A 27613-nucleotide genomic window follows, 5' to 3' on the forward strand; every position below is an offset into this window, starting at 1 on the left:
CAGGGACAGTCGTGAGGTCTAGGAGGAAATAATGAAAGATCCAGCCTGCACAGGCTAAAGGAAAGGGCTAAAGGAAGACATCACAAGCTGTCTTCAAACACTGATGAATTTTCTGGAAAGAGGAAAGCAATAAATCATTTCCGTCTTCCCTGAAGAAGCAAGACTTGAACTGCAGCAGTTGCAGGATTAAGATTACCATTTAGGAAAAACTTGCTAGGGATAAATCTGATTTTGTGGATCTCTTCAACCTATATCATTTGGGAGGTCATTTAGCGTAATTATTATGATGCTACACTTCTCTGCACAGCAAGCATTAAAATGTTACACTTCACAGCAAGCATTATAAAATTGAACACATTTGGAGTTAATTTTTTTTTTAAATGGATTAAAGTATAGCGATGCACTAAGTTTTGTTCTGCAGACTTATTAAAAAAAAAAAAATAAAACCCACATCAAAACCAATACGCATTAACATGGCCCAGAAACAATATTTCATATTTCTTCCATAATTTATGAGGTACTTATAATCATAACACTATTACTTACCATCATTATAACCCAATATCTTTATACATTTGAAAAAATATACAGCATTCTAATACATTGCACCTCACTTGTATGGAGAATTTTCTTGTTGTTAAAATAACTTTAGAAACAAATAAGATCAAGATTTATTTATTTTATTTTATTTTTAAAGGGGAGGGGGGGCATTTTTATTTAAAAGTCTAATTCAGTTGCTTAGAACAAGGCTGAAAATAGAAGTCTGAGTACAGAACACACTCATCTTGTTTTCAGGATAGAAAAGGATCTGTATTTTTGTTTTTATAAGCTTTATCAGCACTTTTGCAAATAAAATAATAACTGTATTCACTGTGTATCTCTGAAATTAAAAATACTATCCTACTGGCTAGGTCCCAGATTCGAGTGCAAGGTAAAACTGATACCTACGGATGCAGCTAAGAGAGTAGTTTCATAACCCAATGTTTCTCAAATACCACAGCAATTCTTTTGCAAAAAAAATCCTTTAGAATAACTGTTTCAGTATTCCCAGTAAGTTATGTGAATTTACAGTACAGTAAGAAAAATTCATGTGCCTGTCCTGGAAGTCAGACAACATCATTTGCATTAAAGTTCTACAGAACTATGTTTATAAACATTAATTTAGAATCTAGACATAAAAATTGGCATAATTGTTGTGGCCATTCATATGGAGCCAGGAAAGACCTAGTTGGCTTTGAAATTTCTACACTGTGGCTTTTGTACCACCTTTACTCCTCTGTTCCTGCCTCCCAGGCAGCAGCCCTGTGTGGGAATTCATCCCATACAATGTGCTCAGCTCATGGACTTCATCAGTTAAGCATCCTGCTTCTGTTCTGCAAAGCACTTGAGAACATTCTTCAGAGCTTTGCTTTATTTGAGCACAGATATCTTGCAGATGTTTAATTTAAAGCTCATGTGTAGTCCCACTGAAATAAATGGGATTACTAAAGTACTTAAAGTAATTCTCTGCTGAATCAGGCTTTTAAGGGTAAGAATAAATGTGCCTAATTTTTATTCATGTATCAGATATCTATAGACTAATGGTTTAAACTCAATAGTTTTGTATCTAGTTAATACTAAATCTCTGGAGTTTAATGCCTTCACCTGCTGCATTTACCATCCCTGCATCAAGGATCTTTTTAAATACAACCCTGCAGCACAGTTTCTGCGTACACAGTGTCATCAGACCTAGTGCTGTGATGACTTACAAAGAAACGGAACTACTCAAGGTAAACTCTTTGGCCAATATACAATAAAAATCACTTTTTTTTGTAAATTATAAAAAAACTGCATCTGGACCTTGTATTTTCTGAGCATTACACATGTCAAAAACTTCAGAAAATAACTTTTGTAGGGCAGGTAAGAAAATCAGTGGAAGCAATTACATTTCTTTTAGACAAAACAGGTAAACTCATTCATCTACCTATAAATGCATACTTCTGCATTTATGGAGTCTTAGAACAATTTTTAACTTGATATTGAAAGGAAGTGTCCAAGGAAACAAAATATGTGGATCTAAAGTATTTAAACACATACATGCTACACATTTCATAGGATTATTACCTACAGTCTGGCCAGAAGCAAACACAAAGTCACAAGAACTAAAGATGAGGCTTGTCAATGCGAAATTTGTCTGCAAAAAAAAATTAAAAAAAATCTACAACCTCATCAGCAAGGAGGTACTTGTGACTTCTTGCATCATCAAGACTCTGGCTGAGTGATGCTAAGAGTTCTCTGCAAAGCACTTCTATCCTCATATCTATCAAAATTTATCCCCTGCTGAAAACATAATAAGAGAAGTCTGACAGTGATAAAGTTATCCTATCATCAAGGGCCAACTTCGTTTAAATTTATTACTTCATTTAAATGAATACACCTGTAAATATAAACCACATGCAAGATTACCATTCATTGTAGTGTCACTTACAGATCACTAAAAAAAAGACCCACTGACACACTTGTGATAAGAAAAAATGTACATCATTTCATTGTTCGCTTCTGGCCCATCCAATCATGTTGGTTCACCTTATCTAATATTAAGCCTACAAAATATAAGTCAAGCAGGTGAAAAAAAAGGACTAACAGGCAGATACTTATTTCATTAATGCAATGGTCCAATGTCTTCCAATGTACAGATATAAGAACTTAGGGCAGCCTCAATAAGTTCAGGATACAATAACACAGCAGACCAACAGCTTCAGGGATAAACAATTTATCTCTAAGTAGCATTACAGTAACACACATACATCAGTAGTGCAATTACTCAAGCCATTACAACGGCAAATCCAGGTATTCAGTCATACAACTATTCAGGTGGAATCAACAGCAAAAACAGTAATTCACCAATACTGAGCCAAATGTGATACCTAGGCATCCAGGGACTTGCACAATCACAGTTACTGCCAGGAACCTGGGCATTTCTGCTTCTTGAGAGGAGCAGCTCAGACCTGTGGAGGGGCTGGAGGAATCTCACACTCCCTCATCAGATCCACCTCTTCCATTGCTAAGTTGCAGAGGCACTGTCTAGACTTGCTAACCGGTCATCCCATCCCACCTCTGCTCCCATCCCTGCTGGTCCTGTCCCTGGTGTGCACAGGGCACAAAGTATTGTGTAAGGCAATGCTGGCCTTACACCTCCACTGTGTCCACAGCACCCAGAAACACTGTGTGAGGCAACACTTGCCCCACAACAGATAAAACTGTTGCTCAGCAGCTCCAGTTCCACCATGACAATGCATGTACTACATAAAACTCTGCTTGTAGAAAAATGCACAATTATAAACAAGGGATTTGTATACCAGCATCAGCTATAGGCATGCTGACTTCCAACATGTAGTTCCCCATGCCTACCTAAACCATTTAGCTCTTCTGAAATTCTGTTAACACATGACAGGGCTTTATCTTGCATAAGAGGATAGAAAAGAGAGATTGATAGAGTGAAAACACTAAACTCCTCAAAGCACACATATGATCACCACTATTGTTTCGAATCCTTTTCTTGAATAAGAAATGCAAAGTATGTAGGGCATAAAAGCTGATGAGCTTAAGAAATACTCATAAGATACTAAACTGAATATTATTCTTCAATCCCACCTACTGCAACCTTTCCAGATTTCTCCTCCAGTCTTTGTAACAGATTTGTACAAAACCTCATATAGCAATGAAGGTCACGTTCCCTAACTTGAGCACAATATATAGCCTTGTCTAATATGCATGGAAGCCTTCATGATGTCTATGCTACAGCAACAACATTCTTGTCTGGTTTTCCACGCTCCAAAATAACGGAACAAAATTCCCAGGGCACAAAAGGGCACTGAAAGCTTCCCCATCTTCTCATGCACAAAGCACATGTGTTTGATCTTGTCTTCCACTCTTTGCATGTGTGTCTCAAAGCATGTGCATAGAGTCTTTTACCTATGCATTTTCAAGCAGAACAAGAAACCTCAAAGCCCCTTGTTGGAACAGAAACAAGTTTCTAGCATGCTTTGATGAGAGGAGACAACAGAGACATGTTTCAGTTATAGTGCTCAACTCAATCCAGGAAAGAGGAGAGATACTTCAGCACTGAATTGTGCAAGTGTGGCATAAAAATGTCCACAGAACAGTGTCCTGTGAAGCACAAAGCTTGGAAATTTATCCAAGTTAAATGGTTATGTTTAATATGTGCAGTAATTCCATTTACGTTTAAGTCAAAACTACTTGTAACTGGGCTGAATTCGGCATAAATTTCTGAAGCTTGACTGTTTCAACTTCCGATGGTTGTGTTCAAATCTTTCATTTGCAATTAAGTTTCTGCTTTTACTCATTGCTACTAACATAGCCATTGCTATTTCCCTACTTTTCAAAATCATCTGTGTCAAGATAGTACCACTCCCCATGATTAGTAAGTATGATTCATGTTTTTAACAAAATCCCCATTGAAGAGCAACATTTCCTTTCAGATTTTCTTCCAGTCCTGGTCTATAATTGCAAAAGAACAAAAAGTCAAGGGTTCAGAAAAGATGCCCTGTGACAACAGCTTTCAGTCCCTTCTTGCCTATTTTGTCTGCTATTTCTAAGCTTCCATGTTTCTCCGGTCATTTGCTCTTATATTTCTATCTGATTATCAAATATCTGGCAAAGGAGTACTTGGCAGGATTTAGCACAACAACAAGAGCTTCCTTAAGAAGTTCCTAGCAGCACTGTCTTTGAAAGGCCTTGATACAACCCACGCTCTTTGTGTGCCCTTTTTCTCAGCCCATGGAACTGATCTGCCCCTTCGGGCAGGTGGGCTCCATATGTGGTTTGAAACAGGGGCAAAGCACAACTCAGATGTGTTCTACAGCACGGTCTTAGAGCTTAGAGAAAGTAAAACAAAAAAATAAAAGTCACAGGGACCACTTGGAAGCCTTTCTCCTTTTGACTACTTGTTGCAGGCGCTGGCAGGTGCAGCAGCAACCCGCCCGGGAGCCCAAGGAACAGGTAGCGCTGAGGGAGCTCAGGACAAGGCGGTGCAGCCGCCGCACGCCCGGGAGCCCCGGCCTTCCCCGCCCTGGGACACGCACGTCCCCGAGCACGGGGGAACGCACACGGAGACCCCGCCGCGAAGGGCACCCGCTCGCTCCCGGGGGCCAAGCCCACCCGTGCAGGGGAGCGGCTGCAGCGGGCACAGCCCCCAGCCGGCCCGCGGGGCGCGCACCTGCTCCGCGGCTCCGGCCGGGGGCGGTCCCGGTCGGGGGGCGGGCAGGGAGGAGCGGGGGGCGGGCGCTGCTTGCCGCCGCCGCGGGGCTGCGGCTGGGCTGGGCGCGGGCGGGCGGCGGAGCGCTCGCAGTCGCGGGCAGCGCCGGGGCGGTCGGTCGGCGGGAAGGCAGGACAGGCAGGGAAGGGAAGGCGGGCGGGAGGCGGCGGCGGCGCCGCGCTCGCCCCGCTGCCCTGGATGACGGGCGGCCGGTTCGACTTCGACGATGGCGGCACTTACTGCGGCGGCTGGGAGGACGGGAAAGCCCACGGGCACGGCATCTGCACCGGGCCCAAGGGGCAGGGCGAGTACGCGGGCTCCTGGTCCCACGGCTTCGAGGTGGCGGGCGGCTACACCTGGCCCAGCGGCAACACCTACCTGGGCTACTGGGCGCAGGGCAAGCGCCACGGGCTGGGCGTGGAGACGAAGGGCAGGTGGATGTACCGCGGCGAGTGGTCCCACGGCTTCAAGGGGCGCTACGGCGTGCGGCAGAGCCTCAGCACGCCGGCCCGCTACGAGGGCACCTGGAGCAACGGGCTGCAGGACGGATACGGCGTCGAGACCTACGGGGACGGAGGTGGGCGCCGGCGGGGGGCGCCCCGCGCGCGACGGCACCGGGGGGGGGAGCGGGAGCGGGAGGGGAGGGGGCGCGCCTGCGTGGGCGCGCGCGCCGCGGGGAGGGCCCCTCCCCCCACCCCCGTGCCCAACCGTCACCCTCACACCGACCCCGCGGCCCCTTCCCTCGCCCGTGTCCGTGCGCTGGTCCCGACCGGGAGCGAGCTCCTCAGCGCTCGGCCTCGCTGCCCCGGAGGCCCCGCGGGCGGCCGGGGAAGCGCCACAGGTGCCCCGCACCCGCCCCGCCCTGCTCCGTGAGGAACCGCCCGGCCCAGCTGAGCGGCCGCGGCGGGACGTGGGTTGGGCTCCGGAGCGGGCTGCGCTGCCGGGCTCGTCGTTTTCTCCCGGGCAGCTGGTGGAAATCCGCATTACGACTGCCTGCGGAGAGCTTTCCTTTCTCCCTGCTGAGGCGGCTGCCGGGCTCCCTGCCCGCGATAACGATAACCGGGGCCGGCAGCGCCTGTCTCGGAGAGGCAGTAGACGGGCGAGCCGCCACCTCGCTCCCTCCGCACTGCTCCGTGGCAAGAACTCAATAAGCGAGCCCTTGTAAAGTAACAAGACTAGCAGGGACCGCTTAACACACTCAGTACGCTTGGCTTGTAAACAGGACGCTGAAGGTAACGAAGTGGGTAACACAGCTTCCGTAAAATCAATGAAACTTGGGTCCGCCCTCGTGTCATAGCTCATATTTTATTAAAATCTGGGAGAGTTTTAAACACACTGCTCAAAGTACAAGCCGTGTCGTGAAATTACACAGGCCTGCCTTTCACATCATTTGCTGCTAAAAACCAGTGTTTCTAGGGTTCAGCTCCTGGTAAGGGTGTGGAGAATATGGGGCTGTCTGCCCTCCTGTTTAAGTTAGGAGCAATAAAGAAGCCAAAGTTCAAAAAGGTGTCTTAGGACTGAAGCTTATTTGAATGGGCAGTTATGGTTATTGTACCTCTATCATTTCCTTCTCTGCGTGGCAAGTAACCCTGATATTTCTTTAATTCATCCTTTGCTGCTGTAATGTCATCAGCATTAGCGGAAGTGCCACCTGTGACTTCAGCAGAGTTGCTCTTCAACTTGGTTTGCTCCATTGTAACGGGAAAAACTGGTCTCAGTTTTAGGACTAGTGAGTTGTTGGTTTTCTTTTTTGGTGTTTTTTTTTTTTTTTTACAGAAATGTTGCTTGCTTCAGCATTGAGTAACATGCAAGAAACAGAATAAACCAAAATCAGGGGTAATGTTCACATGATGCAACCAAAGGGCTAACCTATATTGAATCATGCTTTTATGGGTTTCTTCAGTAACTTTTGGTAAGAGATTTGTGGTCAAACTTTAAGAATCATGTCAGAGAATAGATATTTTTGAATTAAGCAGAAAAAGAGACCTTTACAAGTTGGGGTCTTTTTTTTTTTCCCCCCCATTTCTGAAATACAAAATGTAATGAGTGAGGTGAGATTCATTTCCTTCAGAAAATGAAATATACTGTGTTGGTTTTTTTTTTTACCTTGAACTCTTTTAATCCCCTTGTTTATATATATTTGTAGCTGACTGAAAATTGTTTCCTGGTGTGGAAAGTTCTGATGCTGAAAGTCGAAATATACCTTTGGGGATTTAAAAAACCAAGAACATGAAACATGAAAGAGATCAGAACTTTAGTTTCATTTTCACCACACAATAGACTTTTCAGTCTTTATTATATTTGTTTTGGCTAGTAAATTAGAAGCTAAAGAATAGCTGAATTTGTAGTGGCTTTTTTTTTTTTTTTCCTTTACTGAGAAATGAATTACCATTCCAGTAAATCTTCTAGGAGTGATTTTCTCAAACTAAAGTTCCTTTTTTTCTTTAGGCTTCTTGCAGAATTTTGAATTCTCAATATAATATTGAGAACTGGAGGTAAATTCTCTAAATTTTTAGACTCCACAGAAAATCCTTTGTCTGAAACTGAATGTGAAGTGCGCAGTTTACACTGTAATATTTTTTTAGTCTTATTAATGGAAATCTGTTACCATGGCCCCAGTATTTTATGTGTTTCGGTTCATACGAACAGAGGGTGTGAAGTCCCATTGATTTTAATGAAAGTGCTCATGAATGAAGAAAAGTAGTACGTCATAGATGTTTGCAGATGTGTTTTTGTGCTCTGGGAACAATAGCTCTATTTGTACACCAGCAGAATGCCTGAAATGTTCTTACAGGGAAACCAGATTTACATATGTGTTTAACATACTGTGAAATATGTGCAAGAAAGCTCTTCCTTTTTTATGACCTGAGAGTACTGGCATAGGGAAATAACTGTTTAGACCAGGGGTGTCAAACTTCTTTTCACCGGAGGCTGTGTCAGGCTCGCATTTGCCTTCAAAGGGCCGAATGTAATTTTAGGACTGTATAAATGTTGGAGTAGTTACGTTTTATAGATTTATACATCTATATATATATTTATTATTTATATAGGTATAGTTTATAAATTTATACAATTTATATTTTAAATTACATTTAGGCCACTTTGTTTTCAAACTTACTACAGTCCAGGCCTCCTTGCTGCTATTTTTTAACTCGTTATGTTGTTTTAAAATGCATTGGTGATATTAGGAGATGTAGTTGAGGGAGGGAAAGGGAACATAAACATTGACAGTGTTCCTCAGTGTTTCTGTACACAACACTTTGCCTGACATGAGTAATACATGTCATGCTGTGTTTAAATGCTTAAAAATGTCACTCAGTCAAATCTCTGAGGAAAACACTGAATTATAAACCATGATCCTCCATTCATTGCATCTGCTTATGCTGGGCCTTCAAGTGGCCTGTCAGGTTGTTTCCTCTTGGAATCTGTACTTCTGTGCCTCCTTTGAACTCCCTAGATTTTGTTCTGCGAGGCTACCTGAGCATTCTTTATGACGGAATTAAGGCCTATTTTGAAATTTCAGTCTGTGTAAATTCGTTAGCAGTTTGTGGTCCTGCCAACAACAGGAATAACAAGCGTCTTGCTGTAAGATTATGCATTGTCGTTCCACAGAGGTCAGTCAGCAGCAAAATGCATCCTTAAGCAAAAGTCACCAGTAGTATGTATGGTTCTTGATTTCTGAGTAGTCTTCTTTCTAGGTGTATGCTTATCTAATGTTTGAGTCTAAAAGCAAGCAAAAATCTTCATATAACAACAAATTTGTTAAACCACAGAAGATGTAAGTAAAGGATAAGAGCAAGTGGAGTAGTTACTGGGTCCTTGGCCTCTCAATTTTCTCACACAGCGCAGTTTTAATTTTTAGCCACAAGCAGGCAATGACATTTACAGCTGTAATATATATTGAGGGTTTTTTGATGAGGGATGGTACAATGTAACTCTAAGGTGACAGGTTAGGAAATTATAACTTACAGCAACTTGCCAGTGGAAACAAAATTAAAAATATACTTTCTAATAGTTCTCAGGCTCCAAATACAAACATCTTTTCAGGGGAACTAGTTAAACACCAAATGGATGGTCAGTGGAGGTCAAGGCTGAATATTTCTTCAGTTACAAAGGATACTAAGCCTAGCTTTTGAACAATGCTATTGTTTCGTGGTCAAATACAGTTTTAAACTAGCTTGGTAATTACCGTGTTAATCAAAATTTTAACACTTGACCCTTACTGGAACTGCTTTTAACTGTCAATTACAGTGTAAGGTGAAATGGGAAAAGGTGTGCCTGTTGATGTATTCATATTTATATATAGAAGATAGGTAAATATTGCATATGTTTGTATCTTCATATATGGGAAAAAGTTTTTTATCATGTCATAAATGCTGCCGTATTTAATTATATTGCACTATTAACATACTTTATCATGCTCACTAAGGTTTTCTAAAATTTTTTCTGTTAATGATACAGTTGAAGTCTGGTAATGTCAATCAAATTACTCTACAAGTCTCTTGCATCTGCATTTTGGAAACTGCCCTCTGTATGTCATTAAAATATTTTTCCTTTAAAATGTAAGTTGAAAAAAATCGAGGAAAATTAATCAGCTTTCTAGCACTAGTATTAGAAGCCTTTCCCTTAATGGATTTGTAATAACAGAAAAGATAGTTGTTACCTGCAAGACTGCACTAAATATATTTGATACTTTCTAAGGACCAATTTAGTATGAATCTTCCATTTTCTCATTGGCTGTTTTCTCTTTAGAAGAAGCTGGCATTTGTTTTATTTCCCCAGTAGAAAGAAAAATTGGACAAGTAAATACCACATCAGTTGTCCTTGTTTTAACGCCCTGATGGGCAACAGTGACCACTTTCACCTCCATCTACAAAGTAGTGAATAACACGTGTCCTAAATTAATTATTTTTGAGCTTTCCATGTTTATTAATTAAAACAATGTATTAGTATGGGAAAAGGCTGACCTTTTGTATTTTTATAAAATTCCACACTGAAATAACTTGATTCTACTTCAAATGTGACACTCAAATAGCAACATGGAGAGCCATAATTATGAGTTGCTGCACTAATGTAATATTGTGGTATAATCAAAATTAGAATTAGATTTATTACTTTAAAATTAAATTAACTGGTGCAGAATATTAGACAGATTGTTGTATATAGCAGTAAGTATACGTAGCCAGATTCTTAGCTCCAGCATATCATTACAATACTAGGGGGATCCCATATATAATTATGGACAAAATGTAGTCATTTATGTTCATAAAATACTAATATATTTCTGGGAAATGTCTGTTTAATAAAGAAAAAAAATACAGCATGGCTGTATTTTTACAGTATTTACAGAATGCGTCATACCAGTGCTTTGTGCTCATGTTTCTATTTGTTCTTCTCCATATGCTGAGTTTTTTAAAATAATCATGTTTCTAGCTTCAGCACCCTTACAACCAGTGCAGCAGTAGGTATCCAGGATACAGAGAATGAGAAAAGAAACCAAGAAAGTTGTTTGTTTGTGTCAGCAGCCATCTGTTAAAACAAAAACTTTCCACTTGGGAAAATTTTATACCAACACAAAACAGTTATGTTGTGGAACTTATCTCCTATTTTGTAATGGAGAAAGCACACTTGGCAAATTTAGTCGCATGTTAACACTGAAATATAACTTAGCAGAAGAGGTTATACAGTTAAGCAGTAATTGATAGATAATTGACATGTACATGACCAAAATAGTACGCTTTTACAAAGGAGATCAAATCTCAAAGCAAATTAAGCTTTGAGCTACCTCTAAAACTGCAGGTATTTCACAAATATTTTCACAAAAACTTAGTCAGTCATTGAATTTGACATTTGGTATTTAGTTATCTGAAGAATAGATTTTTAATAGGTGCTCCCATTAAAGCAGATCACAATCAAAGGCAGATATTTTAAGAGATTGCTTATTCATCCTTCTGTAAGAATATTCAGACTCAGAACAGTCTTTAAAAAAAAAAATAAAGCAGCAGCACTAGGTGGGTGAGAGACTTCATTTTGAGGAGCTTAAAGCAGTTTAATGGAAATTAAAGTGAAGCGATCTTAGAAAGCAAATTATCTTGTATTTGCCAGTTGTGGGGTTCCTGGCACCTTCCTTTGGAACATCTGGTACAAATGACTTTTGGAGGCCAGACTTTGGAGTATGTATCTAATCAAAATGAAAATGCCTTTTGAGAATACATGAAAAAAAACTGTCTGTAGTAGTAATCTGATAATACTGGGTTTTGTCTCAAACATGGCTTTACGTGGACTCTGTTACATGGATATCCATGATTTCTCATAGCAAATACCACATAGTTCTTCCTTATATTGCTGCTTTAAAAAATTTACAAAAATAGTTATGATTGCAAAAATGAAATGTATTTATGGCAGAATGGTGTGCAAAAAAAAGTTTGTTACTGCCTGGTCTGTCTTACATACTGCAGAACAAATGAAGGGAAAAAAAAGTGCTACAGGTTTAATGTTTCTGATCTTTCTGTCACAACATAATGCAGAATGCAGTGCCATGTTTTCAGTGGTGGGGAAACCAAAAGCGTTGATATCAAGAATTCATAAAGAGTAAGATATACTAAGGTTTTGTTCTTTCATTCAAGCACATGCAAAAATTTTAAAATATTTAATTTTACAATATAGGTTTATAACAGTGGATCCAAAGGCCCATCTGAAGACAAGACAATTTAGTGGATTGTCAAATACGTCCTGACAAGAAGAAGTCTGTAGTCATCTTAAACCCAGGATAACAGGACGTTTACTACTTACTCCTACTTGTTTTTTCTGTGAGCAGCTGGAGAAAAGAGCCATGAGTGTCCTGCTCCCTCCTCTTCCTCCATGCCTGTGTCCCTCCCCAGCTGACTGCCTATAACACAGCTTTGCTTCTGCTGACCACCTTAAAAAAAATCTTGAGGGAGTCCTGCTTTAGAAATTTCTCTTGAAAATTTTTCCACAGACAGACCCATTCATAAAATGCTTATGATTATAACTACTGTGTCTTAGTTGGCAAAATAAGTTATGCTGTGATTTTTCTGCATTTCTTCTTACCAAAAAACAGAGCTGACAACGTAGTATTGCCTGTAGCACACTGGATGTAGGGTACTATGTCTGCTACAGCTTCCTGAATTTAATTTCTCCTTGTTACTTTAAAAGGTACATACCAAGGGCAATGGACAGGAGGGATGCGGCATGGATATGGCGTGCGTCAGAGCGTACCCTATGGCATGGCAACTGTGATCCGTTCACCCCTCCGAACGTCTCTAGCTTCCCTTCGAAGTGAGCAGAGCAACGGCACTGTTCTGCATGACGTCACTTCAGACAGTCCGGCTGGAACAAGAGGAGGTTTTGTGCTCAATTTTCACAGTGATCCAGAAGCTATGGGCATTAAGAAAAAAGGAGGCTTATTCAGAAGAGGATCTCTTCTTGGTAGTATAAAACTTAGAAAATCTGAATCTAGGTCATCGATATCTAGCAAACGGAGCTCCGTCAGGAGTGATGCTACTATGAGCAGAATTAGTTCTAGTGATGCCAACTCTACAATTAGTTTTGGAGATGGTGACTGTGATTATTGCCCTATGGAAGACCATGTTGATGCCACCACTACAGAAGCCTATATGGGTGAATGGAAGAATGACAAGCGCAGTGGGTTTGGTATTAGTGAGCGTTCAAATGGTATGAAATATGAAGGAGAATGGCTAAATAACAGGCGGCACGGGTATGGATGTACCATGTTTCCAGATGGCACCAAAGAAGAGGGAAAATATAAAAATAATGTTTTGGTCCGTGGAATAAGAAAGCAACTTATACCAATACGAAACACAAAAACTAGAGAAAAGGTGGACAGAGCAATAGAGGGTGCACAGCGAGCAGCTGCCATGGCAAGAACCAAAGTGGAAATTGCAACTTCAAGGTATGTTATCACAAAATGTATTTGTTTGTCACTGAGTTTTCAAAAACAAAATTGTGTTACAATGTGCTTTCACCCAAGAGCTGGTGCATTATGCTCTAAAACTGTTTGGAAAATAAAACTAGAAAGGAAACAGAAAATAGTTTGAGGATGTGAGGTGAAGACTGTCTTCCCATAAGTATGGTCCAGTTATGCTTATTGTGTTGGTGAGGTTTTGGATAGCATCTGAGCCTCACTGAAGTTGCCCATTTGACATTGAGCATGTCAAGATGCATCTGTTATCTCAGAGATTGTGATATGAACAGTGTAAGAACAATGGTCAAGGCTCTTGTGCTTAGAGGCTGTTGATTCCGTTGCCAGGATGCTATCTGCCAAATCAGTTCTGTATGTAAAGATTCTTTTGCTCTGGAGCATGCTTTCCTGCAGCCTGAATTTGTCTGGATCTTCTGACCACCACTTCAAACAGTGGTGGTCATCTTGTCCCCATCCCCCTGCTAAGTGTTTGAGATGGGAAAAGCGTTACAGGTATTAGTAGTGGGGAAAAAATGTCATTTTCACCTAACTGAAAACCAAGCAAAGTTGTATGAAATCGAGTTGTTACAAATTAAATCAGTATAGATAATTTTAATAGATTTTACTATTAAGTCTGAGAGCTCTTTAAAAATCTATTTAATTTTTAATGCTTTCCAATAAGTTTCTGTGGCGGTTTTTCTGTTGTTGGGTTTAGTTTGTTTCCTCAGGCAGGCTTTTCTTCAAATATGTTGTGGACCAAAAAAAGAGCCCAGAAATGTGCATGAAAGAAAATCTTCATGCTATTTTAGAAAGAGGATGTCACATTACACTTAGAGCTGAACAACTGATTCCTGATTTGGTGTGGTCAGTAGTGTGTGCGCTCAGTGACTGTCCCTTTTCTGAGAGTCAAAGAATATAGAAAAGACCAAAAACCATGGAAAAGCTAGAATACATTATTAGCTCATAGCAAAAACTAATTGAAACAAATGTGAAGAAGTTAGCATACTGTTAAATAACCTTTCTGAGCAGTGATCACCTAAGTAACTAGAGGGTAGCATATACTCAATTACATCTATAAATACATGTAAGGCATTATATGACAGCATACCACAATAGCAATGCAGAGCAGTAATAGCTAACTTTAAGAAATTACTGGATCCCATTCATGTTCTATCAGGACATAATAAGCCTAGTTCTGAAAAAAATGAGGTGATGGGATGTGTGGATTGGGGAGTCACCACTTGGAGTTCATATAAAGCTATTAAAAAGCTGTTAGTCTGAGGCCATTAGTTTACAAGGCAAAGTCTACACACTTCCTCTTTAAGAAGAGATTTGTTTCTGAAGTGTTCTGTTTGCTGTTCCTTCCCTTCAATTTTAGGTGGAGAACAGAGTTCAAATTACTTCTTTTGGATGAAAACAATGTTTACTTCTTGAAAAGATGTTTTTGAAAGTGCAACAGCAGAAGGCATCAGTTGTAGTGCAACTGTGACCATAGACTACTCCTTTGGCTTTTCAGCTGAGAATCTCTCTGAAACAGCCCCATGAGTATCAGTGTGGGTAGGAAGATTACACATTCAGGTTTCCTCTCTTTTCATAGCCTTTGCGCTAGCTGTACTGTCACTGAGTCAAAGGCAAAGAGACCTGACACTTAGGCAACGTCAGGCATAAAGATTATATTAACTTCACCTGTGAGTGCATATTGGCCTCACCTAGTACAGATGACACAACCCTTCCCATCTCTCCAGTTTTCAGAATTGTCTTTAGTATGAAGCGGTGGGAGCAAGACCATGTAATTCTGTGAACTCAGGGACTGTCACGTATTGGCAGTCAGGAGTGCTGACTGTCTAAGAGCCAGATCATCCAGAAGAGATTCTAATAGGGCATTGAGGAAAAAACCTCCACTTGGAACAGTTACTAAATTCTAGGCTGACTGGATTGGTACAGTTTCAGGATGAAAGAACTTCCTTCTACCCTACTGAAACTTGAGGACCAGTATTGGTTTGTGACTACTTTTTTAGCAAACTGTTATATTAATGATATATTAATCCTTCAGACAGTAAAAGTCCTGCAATGTTTTAGATTAATGTGAGGGTGGTAGTCTTGTCTGTTTCCTAATGATCACTACTACACAAAAAAATCCAGGAGTGCTTTTTTTTCATTTCTCTAATGTATAATACAAAGGTGGTTCTGCCCATGTGGCATAACCTCACTATGCACTCGCCTGAAAAACCGTCTGTGTTTAAGACCTGGCAGATGACACCACAATGCATGCTTACTGTAGATTTACATTCCAGCAGAGGAAGAACTCTCTAAATAGAACCTTTCTCACCCCCAAAACCATTTAATGTTCAGGTTTCCATTCCAAAGAGCTAGAAACCCTGACTCTCAGCCAGATACCTTCCTTTTCAACACAACCTTGAGCTGTACGTTTGCTTTCCTATATTATTTATTTCCAAAATGTTTGCCCAGCCAAATGAAACCAGACCATACTCCTCTTCATAGCTCCCTGCTGGTCATGGCAGCTTTGGCTGGTAGTTTGACCTGTGACAGATGCCCACACAGTCATCGACAAGACCAACCACTGTTCTGCTTTATATCCCTGATGTCTTTTTATGTCTAAAAGTCCTCCTTAATAATCTGTGTAGTCATCCTTTATCTATCACGGCAGCTTAGCGTACAAAGAAAAATCTAAAAGTTGGGTTAAACGTTGCTTCTCTGAGCCTGAATTTACATTGGCTCTCCTGACTCAGCCTTTGGGATTTGAGGCATTTGTACTGAGGTGTTTTTGGTATAACAGCAGCATTTCTCAAGAGATACCAGATCACAAAATCGTGTGATGTAAAGAAAACTGCTGTATCGGGGAAATAGTTACCAGCCTCTGCTACAAAGATCTGTCCAAAAGAGATTATAAATTAACAGCGAATAAAAATGCTTTTAAAATGATGCTGCCACTTAAGAGTCTTGTTTGTGTATTTTAGTTTTGCTAGCTGTAATTAAGACAAAATATTGCAGTGTAAGTGTTAAAATCCCAGAATTTGAGGAATTTCACAAGTATGTTCAATATTTTTCCATTTATAAATATTAAGAGACTTTTAAAAATCATTATTATAGGCAGTAATTAGGTCAAATTCATCTTTAACTCATTTGTGCTAAAAGCAGTCAGGTTTTGTCTATATGCCTTTTTGGGGCTTGGTGTCTAAAAGGAAAACCTGCCTTCCATAAATTTTTAATAATTTCTTTTTTATACTATTTCAAGCACATGTGAAATGCTTCAAATGTTGGAAGATGTGCATTTGGAAGAGCACTTTGAAAGATGTTAAAAAGCCCTAAGTGTCCATTCAACCAAGAGCCAAATAAAAACTTGTTCTGAGGATATAAAATAATATAATTGAGGATATCAAATAACAACAACTTTCGGGATTTTGAACTTCCTTTTCATGGTTATCACGTGTCTTAGTGGAAGGAGATATCACTCTACAGTTCAGCACCAACTGGAATTATATTAGAGCGCTTCTTTCGTAGTATGAAAATCACTTGAATTCTCATTAGAGGAGCTATTTAGTGTGTTATAATAACTTTGCCTTCATCAACACTTATGACAGTATAAACTGTAATGTTTTTGCAATTAACTTTCAGAGTTTGGACATTAACTTGCCTTCTATTACTTGGTATGACTGGGTGTTTTTAAATGTATCAGTCCTGCGAGTAAATATGTAGTACTGGAAGCAGAAGGAATGAGGTTTGTTTACATACAACCCTTCATATACTTTATTGTTTCTAGAAAAGTTACTGTTATGGGTTCAGAATTCAGCTCTCAGAGCCAGACGCCTTTTTTTGTATTCCCCCCTTTAGATTTTTTCTAGCTAATATTCAACTACAAATTCTTTGAGTGTTGACTCTCTGAGAAAAAAAAAAGACCAAACTTTGCAGTAACAGGAACAAGAGGAACAAGATAACAGTACAGTGAGAGTAAGAAATATGAGTTAGAAGGTAGTGTGTGGAGGAAAAAGGAGAAAGAAGTGAAAAGGAAGATCTTTCCTTGTTGATATTTTCCTTACACTCCATTGATCTTTCTGGTCACAAGATAAGCAGGTTAAAGAATCATATCTTCTTTTTTTTTTCCCTCTTCCACAGAAGCTAAATACTTTTAATTACTCTGAAGTTGTGAGTGAGTTTTAAGTAAGGTGTACTGTCATAATATGCTGTGAGAACTTTTGACCACCTTGAAAGCAGTATTGTAATGGGTTTTCATTACATGAGCACCTGAGGTTTGGAGGATAATGGTGCCTTTGTGTCAGGTACTGCACAAACAAATTAGCCTGTCTAGAGACCTTGCAGTCTGGGAAAATGGCATTGCCCAACAGATGGAAACAATATGGCAAAAGACTGTGAAAGGACCTGAGATCAAGATAACAGTAGAACTAATATCTTGCAACTAATAACATAGAGCAGTTCCTCCTTGTTAATTAGCTGTCCCTGCTCAGATAGCAGTGACTAGAAAGCCTCTAGTTTGGGAGACATTTCAAGGGGAGCATGGAAGGAGGATTAACTTGTGTCTTTTCTGAAGTGATTTCTTTTTCAGAGTAGCTCTTTTAGACAGCTCAGTTTTATTTTTAACATGTTTGTGTCCAAGCATACAGATGCTATGGCTTTGTTTCAGCCTTTATTTTTTAATAGAAACTATTGAGACTCTGGTTATGATCCTGTGTGATGAGCAGCCAGCTTTGTTCTCCGCAGCTGCAAAGGAGCCTCAAGTTGGTGGAGGGGGCCGCAGGAGGAAGGTGCAGGAGGATTGACTTGGTAGCAGAGACCGAGTAGAATGACTTTGATTTTGTTTAGGAGTGAGCCCTGCTCCCCCAGCCTAGACTTTCTTGGGTCCCTGCTCTCCCTGGCTGTCACAGTGGCCTCCTGGAGCCAGTAGCTGTGTGATACTCGACGCTGAGGATGATTTAGGGAGTTTGATGTACCTGGAGGCCTGGCCTGGCACTGCCCCCTCGTCATGTTGGCTTCAGGTCACTGGGCAGCGCCTGCTGCTGAATGCTGCAGCTCAGTCGTCCGCCCCAGGGCTCCAGTGTTCACAGTACAGCAGTTACAGAAGAAGCCAGTGCTTATATTTTTCATAATCTGAATTCAGAGTAAGTTTCAGTATGCTGTGCTACATGCGGTGGGTTTTGTGAAGTGCGTGGAACTGTCAGGAAGGAGTGCTAAATGGTTTAGGTCCTTTGTTGCATTTATCACCTTGTGTGACCAGTGCTCTCAACTTGACGTGAACAAACTGTGATTTCTAGGGATAGCTGGAATTATATGTATGTGGTAGTATAGTTTGTGTCCACACTAGATGGCAGCTGCCAATCATTCCAAATGGCACTGAATTATGTGCACCACACACAGCTTTCCATGATGGATTTAGCTGACTCTGCCACTCTCATTTTACTCAAGGAACTAATCTGGACACTTGCAAGACTAGTCCCTCACATGTCTTTGAGATGCTTTACTTATTATAGCTGAAATATGAACACTGTGTTTAGGAATAGGATCCAACAAATACCAAAGGTATTTATATAAGACTGCTTTAGTATAAAGAGCTGCCTAAAGTTCAAAACAAAATCGGTTTAATCATTTTACTACATACTGCATTTGCAGATAACAACTAAAATGCTTTGGTAAAACTTAAAATAAGTCTTGAGCTACTATATGTAGGGTTTTTAATGTGAATTCTGCATTCTTTAGGGGAAACCATATGTTCCTTGAATTCTGCGGGAGTTACACCACTAACTTAAGTGGGGCGCATTTTCACTAAGGTTTCACAAAAAACTTATTGGTAAAAGAATACAGTCTTGGACTGTTCTCTGTTATTTGCTAGGGAATGAATAATACATCTGTTTGAAATATACAAATTGTATAAACATTGCTACACAGATTTGATTTGTTCATATGTAATGCAATAAGATTATGCAGCCAAAAATATGCAAAATTACTCCTGTACTATCCCTCAGCTGGAAATTTAAGAAAGCCTCAAGTATTTAACTTATTTATCAAAATACCTGTATCCAAATATACCTTCCTACAGCCATAAGTCTGAATAGGGATATGATTTTTTTAAAAAGGCAGTTTTGGAGTACAGCAAATCTTACTTTGTGTTTGTATTAGACATAGAATTGTTACCACAGAGTTGCTTTTCTAACTTGGTTAAAATCAGGAGATTACTGATTCAAGTTTGAAAATACTCTCTGCTTTCAAAACATAAATGATGCAACATTGCACCACTGCTTTTAAAATAACCATTTAAGATAGCCTTTTTTAATATACAAATCTTTTTTAAATGTTTTTTTCAGATGGGTAAGGATTTTTTTTTCCAGTTTCCAGAATACTTAATTTAGGAGCTGAAAGGATCTTTACAGTGGCAGCCCAGCAGATGTATGTGAAAACTACTGCTTTTTTTTTATGATACTGAGATAGACTAGCAAAAGCCTTTTCTTTTTTCTCTTTTTGTAGCCAAAGAAGATGAGCTGTTATGCAGATTCTTGCCTTATTTTTTACGCAGCATCTTATTTTTGATCTGTATTACAACAATTGTTCAAAAGCTAAGCCACAAACAGCATCTGTCTCTACTGACTTTCAGGAGAAGTTCTGTGATGGAAATAAATCTCCATTTAAAAAACAAAATCTGGATTCATTTGTATTGGTTAGTCACATGAACCATAGAGTAAAGCCATTAGACTTACCTTATTGATCACTATAAAAATATTCTCAAAACCAAGATATTTTATATTTCCACTGTATTTAATATGACTACATACATATGGCTACTAGTACTAGTCAGAGCTTGAGTGATTTACTTGATGTTTTCCTCAAAGACTAAACCAATTAATACAGAACCTTCCCAGGTTCTTTCTTCAACAAAATAAGAAAACTTGCTGTCATCCAACTGTAACATTGTTGATCACTACTCTACAGAGTAGGGTGTTTTTCAGTTAACAACTACAGCAGAAAAATAGTCATTTAAATGATTTATTTAATGTCCCCTATGTTGATCTAATTGTGTGCTTCCCAAATAATAATTGATTAATTTTCTGAATACTGCTGTAGTTCAATGAGTAATGTTTTTAGTTTGAATACTAATTGATCAGTGATCCATATTGTGACTTCTGTTCATTTTTCTGGCAACAAATACTTTTTTTTCTATTTAATACATCTAATAGACGTATTTTCATACATATTTTCATACACTGACTTGCTTTCTTTTGCTTGCCTCACTGTGATTTTCCTCCGTTTTTACTGCTCTGTTTGTACTTTGTTATGTTCTCTGCTCTTGTTGTCTGGGGAGGCAGAGATGCAGTCTCTGTGATTGGTGACCGAGAGTGAATGTCTCCTTACGAACTTGGCCTCCCCTCAAGCCCATGTAATTGTTTAACATTTGAAATAACCTGTTGGTTATTCTTGTTGCCCTCTTTAGATGTTTTCTCAGTTCTGCTATATAGATTTAGTATCCCAAGAGCTCATTCCAGAGGTCCCTGAGGTCACCTCACTATATTTATGAAGTTAGGCTTGTTCTGCCTTGCATATCACTCTTACACTTAAATTGAACTTCATTTGCCATTTAAGAGTGAACAGTGAGTTTTGTGCAGCCCTTCTTTGCAGTCGTCCCTCAGACTTCTCTTCTGTAATGCTGACAGTTCGTAAGTTCTGCCACTTGGCTGTTCACACCTTTTACCCAACATTTATGAACATCATGAGTTCCCAGCCCTGAGCCCTGTGGATAGCCAGTGGCTGGGAAAAAAAGTCATTTAATCTGTCCCATTATATTCTGTTTCTGAACTAATTTTTTGCTCACTTAAGCATTTATTCTCTTTTTAAATCATAATTTCCCCCAGTTAGTTTCAAAAGAGGTTCTGGTGAAGAATGCTACACTTTGGTCCTACTACATGAAAAGCAGGGATTGATGGGAAAATATAGTATTACTGTTTTGTATTGATGGCCAGAAATTTTATTATTAGCGTCTGGCTAATATGAAATCAGTTAATGTGAGTTCTCAGCTCCAGTGTTCTAGTAGTTTAAGAAGAAAGCCATGTATTTCCTTTTCTTTTTTTTTTTAATTACCCCTCTGAATCTGGTAGGCTGTTCTTACAGCTTTAGTTACTTTACTGCTATAATATGGTACCTCCACTTTGTGCTTGTCTCAGTTTACTGGTGTACAGGAGGGAGAGGTCATTTTGCTGCTGCTTTACTTTGTTTTCTGGTTTGGGGGTAACTTATTTCAAGGATCATTCTTTCTCTGAATTTTTAGACCACTTCATAGATAAATGTTTTGGATCATGACAATCTTACACCTCCACAAAAGGACTTAAAATCTAAATGCAGAAGTAAGCAGGACTCAAAGAGGTTGTTGAGGTGGTTGGCTGGCAGATTCAGACATGCATCACAGCCCTGATTTGCTCTTGTTTGGAGCTAAGGTTTCATACCTGTTCCTGATTAGAAACTTGACTTCCATAGGGGAAAGAACACCAAGAAATCTTAGTTATGGCTAAGCTGATGTGACTTCATAGGAACTGGTTCCGTGTATGTATTCAGCCCAAGTTCATTTTTTAAGCTCTGTCACTTAAAGAAATTTATGGTGTCAACTGTATAAGCATTTTAGGAACATCTTGAAGACAAAGAACATATTGCCAAGCAGTAAGATACAAACTGTATTTCGGGAATAATAAGGAAACCAAAAGTTAAGAGTGTGAGCCAACAGATGTCAGTTGTCAGGATGCTTTGTGCAGATGCAGTGATGAAACACCTTAAGCATTTAGGCATTTTTTTCTTGTGTCTGCTGTCTGGAGTCCTGCTTTTACTTAAATGTATCTTGACCAAGGGTTTAATTTTACTTTTACTAAAAATCCATAATTATGTGCATTCTGGATTAAACTTTATAAAAAATATAATTTGTTGTACTAGTACTTGTTATGAAGAAAAGACACTGAGCATTTTCATGTTGAAGTCTGTATTCACAATATGCACAGATGCGATGCATTTCTGATGGAAAAACTGCCTAGTGGAACTCCTGGGATGAACATTTGTTAGCAAAAAGATTAGAAAAGTGGATGTAGATAGCATTTAGCTTTTAGCTTTGCTGGGTCAGTGGACAATGAATGCAGAGAACAATTAGTCAAAATTATTGTTCCAAATAGGTTCATCAAGGAGTTTGTGCTAAATTTGACTTGATGTTTTCTTCAAATTTTAGTTGATCAGAACATTCTCTGACTTTTAACAGTTCACTCAGAAGTTCTGACTTTGAGATACAATGGATATTTGATTTGAATTCATCTGCCCCTTGCACTTGTGATTATTAAAAAGCTATAAAAGTGATCTTGAGGTCTGTGTAGTAGTTAAGTTGCAAGTTAACTGCTGAGAGATACACACTCCTTACATAACACGATGAGCTTTGGCTGTGTGGCCTCAGTGGCGAGTGGACAGTATGAAAGAGCTGGTGTCTCTTTCAAAAGTTTCAGAACACAGTATAGAGAGTTAAGCTATCAGAAATCTATGACACTTTTTTGTACACTGAGATTTTTGCCAGGCTGGAATCATTTCAGCATAGAACACTTTAAATTTTTGACCAGTATAAAAAGAAGTCCTCAGAAATGTTGAATTTTGTCCTGGTGTTTGAGTAGGGGTCCTTCAAGCACTGATCTGGCAAAACCTGCAAGCTGGCATCCTCACAGCAGAAGTCCGATGTATTTACTATTTAGCAACATATTTAATCAGCTATTTGTAATAATGCAGGCAGAACAGCCTGACTGAGTCTGTTAAAATCCCCAAAAGCAAGCATTGTAAACTCAGTTTTTCTTAGTTTTCAGAGTCATATTTTTCTGTGATTTTAAAATGTATTCATATAATAAGCATTTAACATCAATCAGCAAAAGTGTAGTAAAAAGGAGCTGAGAGAAAAAAATTGAAGACTTGAATTTTAGACCTATAATAAAGATACATTAGTATCTTTATGGCTGCTTTACTGTCTGTTCTCCAAAAGTACTGTTTTTTCCAGAAAAGGTAGAAGTTGCTTCAGGATTCCCATACAGCATAAACTTCATATGCCACTCAGAAATTGCCTACACACTTAATTTTCTATTTTCTTGGTTATCATGAGGTGTTATCAGCTTGTTTTGCATTATGAGATTGCTGTTTTAAGCATTTTTGTGAAGGATTTCCTTCTTTGTTTTAGCTTTTCTGTTCAGTTATTTATGTATAAGTTTTACCCACTCCCAATCATTGATAAGCCTTGTTTAGGAATGGATACCATTAAGAATAATTTCAGATTTTTTTTTCTTTTCTAGAAAAGATAAATGCCTTGTCAATATCCCCATGTTTTGACCCCATTATTGCTATCAGCTTAATGCATTTTCTTCTCTTGGAAAGAAATGCATCAGATGGATTAGCAAAGCACTAAAAATATCTTTGCTTAACCACCAAATTATATAACCACCCGATTTCTGTTGGCTGCTGGTCTCATACTGTGGTGCATTTTAGAAATCCGCGTTTCGCAGCACATTGAGTGAAAAAAAGTTTTTGTCTTGCATCACATCTTCTTTCAGAGTTTCAAATACATTTTTTTAAAATATATCTTCATTCAAAAGATTGAAAGTATAATTTACTGAAAGCTGCTGAGAACTATCATCAATTCAAAATTTGAAAATGCTGCCACTTTTATGCAATATATTCCTTCTTTTTTGTCACTCTGGGATGGCATGCCTGTTTTCTTTGAGTTTGTGGTTTGTTTTGGCAGAGGAGTATTTTTTAATGAATACTAATTTAGATCAGATTCACTGCTGACGGCCATGGTACTCGGAAATGAATCATTTTCTAGAAAGCTCTTTACATATGCAAGAGAAGATTTAGTCACAATGACCAGCTGTAGAGCTAAATGTTGTCTTTTTTCTGCACTTTCTGTATCATTTGAAATAGAGGATTTTCTCGAGTTAATTTCTTCGAGAGACCTCTGTAAGTAGAGAACAAGAAGAAAATAGTTAATCTTTCTTTAGATTAATTAAATCTTTGTCATTTTAAGATTTTTCTCTAAATTTATCATAAAGATCTGAAGTGATTTCTCTCTTAGTATGCTATTCCAGTACTTGACTATATAAGTAAGACTAATAGTAAGTTGATGCTATACCTCAAATTCTCTTTGCACTCGTGAATGAAGAAAAAAGAGGCCCAATTTCAACATGTAGATCAGGGGTGTCACACCCATTTTCAGCCAGGGCCACATCAGCCTCACCATTGCCTTCAAAGGGACGAATGTAATTTTAGGACTGTATAAATGTAACTACTCCTTCATTTATACAATCCTAAAGTTACATTCGGCCCTTTGAAAGCAACGGCGAGGCTGATGTGGCCTTGGTGAAAATGAGTTGGACACCCCTAGTGTAGATAATTGACTAAAATGCTCATTAAAAATGTTTGTGGTAACTTTGTAGACTGCTGGCTTTTTAAAACTTCTTTATGGCAAATAACTCATGTTGTATTGCAGTGGAACTGTTGCCTGTGGTTGGGTTGCCTGTGATAGGGCTGCAAGATTTTGTTCTTTGTGAATGTGACACTTGTATCCTAAGGTCAACCAAGTGTCACCTTAGTCTGCAGTTACATCCTTTCCTGCTGTTTGTTTTTCTATTGTGTAGCTGTAATGAAAAAGAAAAAAACGAATGCACGAAAAAAGGAAATGATGCCATCAGAGCAATCCCTTTGCATGTAAGGGAAAAGACTACATACAATCAGCTGGCTAAAGGGCATGAGAACATCCTGAAAAGTAACTGGGCACCTTTTGTTGAAATACTCTGATAGATCCCAGTAACAGTGTTGCTCAGAAACAATGCCTGTAGACAGAGGAACAATACTAGATCTTTTTCCTTTTATTCAGTGCCAACAAATGCAGTTATAGTATACAGCATCATCTTAAAGCTAGTATTGTTTATATACTGCTTCTGGAGGAGTATGTGCACTAACTTTCAGTGGCAAGCTTTTTTGTGGTTTCACCCTTGATGTTCTTCACAAATGAGCGGAAGAAGCCTATAGCTTTTTCAGGCCCTTCTCAGAGTTCATCTTTGCAGTCATATGTCTTGTAGAGTATATGAGCTGACGTTGCTACCTTTTGTTTCTGACTGAACTTGTATGTGTTCTCACTCCATTCTGTCTGCAATACTTGTCCCCACATGTTCCATGTCATCTTTTAAATTGTACAGACTCTGGGACCACTTCACTAAATATGCTTTAAATGGCTGAAATGCTGAAATGTAGTATACTTGTCATTGTGCAAATATTAGCAAAATATATGCACTAATAATAACAGGAACAATGAGAAGATGATTTCCTGTAGGTTTGTTGGGGTGAAACTGTGCATGTAAGAATAAACAAGTTCATTTTTTTTCTCTTTTCCCTGTGACTTAGCATGAAGGAAATCACAGACTTCTGGTCTTCAAGGCTCTTGTTTCTTGTCAAAAGGAAATAACTAGTGTCTGCCTGTGGCTATTGGGCTGTATGCAATCGCTGCTAGCCACTAGAGAGAATTGTATTGAGGCATTACAGCTGTTTCTTTTGCCTTTCTGCTGCTGAAATATGGCTTGATATTTATGTCAAAGAAAATAATCACAGATTTTTATAATTAAAAAAAAACCACCTTAGGTAAAAGCATTATGTTGAACCTAGCGAGTAAAGCAGTGAGTTCAAGCACAAGCATTTTAAATTGGAAAACCTACATTCTTCAATAGCAAGAATAAAGAAAGATTGGTATGATTCAGATTCTGGTAGTTCAAAGTGAAAGCAGGAAAGTTACTATAGGGAGGATCCTTGGCATGCATAGGAGTGTGTGAATATTATTATTATCAGAAATGTATTTTCTTATTAAGTTAATCTAAAAATTACTATCAGAATGGAGACATTTTTGTGGAATTTTAATATGAAAAGACTCAAATGCCTCCATAATATAATTTTAAATAATCTGCCCTTTTGTGACCCTAAAAGACACCTTAAAAGTGTACTTTATAAATCCTAGAAGTCAATTATGCAAAAAATTATAATGACGCTATAGTAGTAATGTGTTCGTTTCACTGCTTTTATTGTACCTTTCACAGAATCACAGAATGTTAGGGATTGGAAGGGACCTCAAAAGATCATCTAGTCCTGTCCCCCTGCTGGAGCAGGAACACCTAGATGAGGTTACACAGGAAGGCGTCCAGGCAGGTTTTGAATGTCTCCAGAGTAAGAGACTCCACAACTCCCGTGGGCAGCCTGTTCCAGTGTTCTGTTACCCTCACTGGGAAGAAGTTTCTTCTCATATTTAAGTGGAATCTCTTGTGTTCCAGTTTGAACCCATTACCCCTTGTCATAATGTTGGTTGTCGCCGAGAAGAGCCTGGCTTCATCCTCGTGATATTCACCCTTTATATATTTGTAACCATTAATAAGGTCACCCCTCAGTCTCCTCTAAGCTAAGGAGACCCAGCTCCCTCAGCCTTTCCTCATAAGGGAAATGTTCCACTCCCTTGATCATCTTTGTGGCTCTGCGCTGGACTCTCTTCAGCAGTTCCCTGTCCTTCTTGAACTGAGAGGCCCAGAACTGGACTTGGCTTTACATGCGCTGATCAGCAACTCATCATTGCTGTTACTTGGCTAATTCTGAGGTGAAGAGAAGCTGGAAAGGAACATACAGCTTGCTGCTCAGCAGATGAAGGGGAAAAAAATTAGTCAAGAGTTTTCAAAAAAATTTGACTTAATATTAAAATACTTCCTGTGATGTTGCACTCTTCAGAAGAGGTTAATCAAAGAACAGGTAAATGGCTTATAGTCCATTTACCGTGTAGCTTTAGAGGATCAAAGTGTGAGCTGAAGCTGGCAGGTTTTTAATTTATTCTTCGCATAATCCATTGGTGAAATATTAAATATTGGCCATACTGACATCAACAGCAAAACTCCCACTGTTTCCGGTGATAGCAGGATACCACTGATGGAACTGTGTTCTTTGTGAGTTGCATGTTTTGTGGGAGTCACAGGCAGTTAAAAGGCCAAAGCCAAGATACTAGAAATTCCCAGCTGGATGATCAGGCATAATCAAGTACAGAACAGTCCAGTTACTCCTGAAGGAAACCTTTAGGTCCTGAGTATGCTGTCTTAGGTGTCTACTTTTCACAATTCACAGAAAAACTAAAATTCTGGGCTTATTCTATGAATTTCAAAGGAACTAACAGAACTTCCTGCATTTTAGTCCTTTCTCTTTGCAAACAATAAAGCTTCTGTAGTGAATCTGTTTGTCACATTCTGTCTGGTGTTACCCATGCTGAATGCTGTACCATTCTACACACTGACCCTAAAAGCTCTGAAATTTGAGTATGGTACAGGCTCAATATGAGTCAGGGTGACAGAATTTGTTGCAGAGAGACA

At 39.2% G+C, this 27613-nt stretch overlaps 1 protein-coding gene across 5 annotated transcripts in view; it reads left to right on the forward strand.

Annotated features, from left to right (window-relative positions):
• Window positions 1-5335: 5335 nt before the first annotated feature.
• Window positions 5336-27613, forward strand: part of JPH1 (junctophilin 1) — an 82018-nt gene continuing 59740 nt past the window's right edge. For all 5 annotated transcript variants that reach the window (XR_011737396.1, XM_065830383.2, XM_065830381.2 and 2 more), the window contains exons 1-2: window positions 5336-5834; window positions 12434-13190. Coding sequence is in view for 4 of the 5 variants with exons in the window: in XM_065830383.2 (XP_065686455.1) it covers window positions 5456-5834; window positions 12434-13190 (1136 nt within the window). In the remaining variant the exon portion in view is untranslated. The remainder of the gene's footprint in view (window positions 5835-12433; window positions 13191-27613) is intronic.

Source organism: Patagioenas fasciata, chromosome 2 (genome assembly GCF_037038585.1).
Source record: "Patagioenas fasciata isolate bPatFas1 chromosome 2, bPatFas1.hap1, whole genome shotgun sequence".
NCBI lineage: Eukaryota > Metazoa > Chordata > Aves > Columbiformes > Columbidae > Patagioenas > Patagioenas fasciata.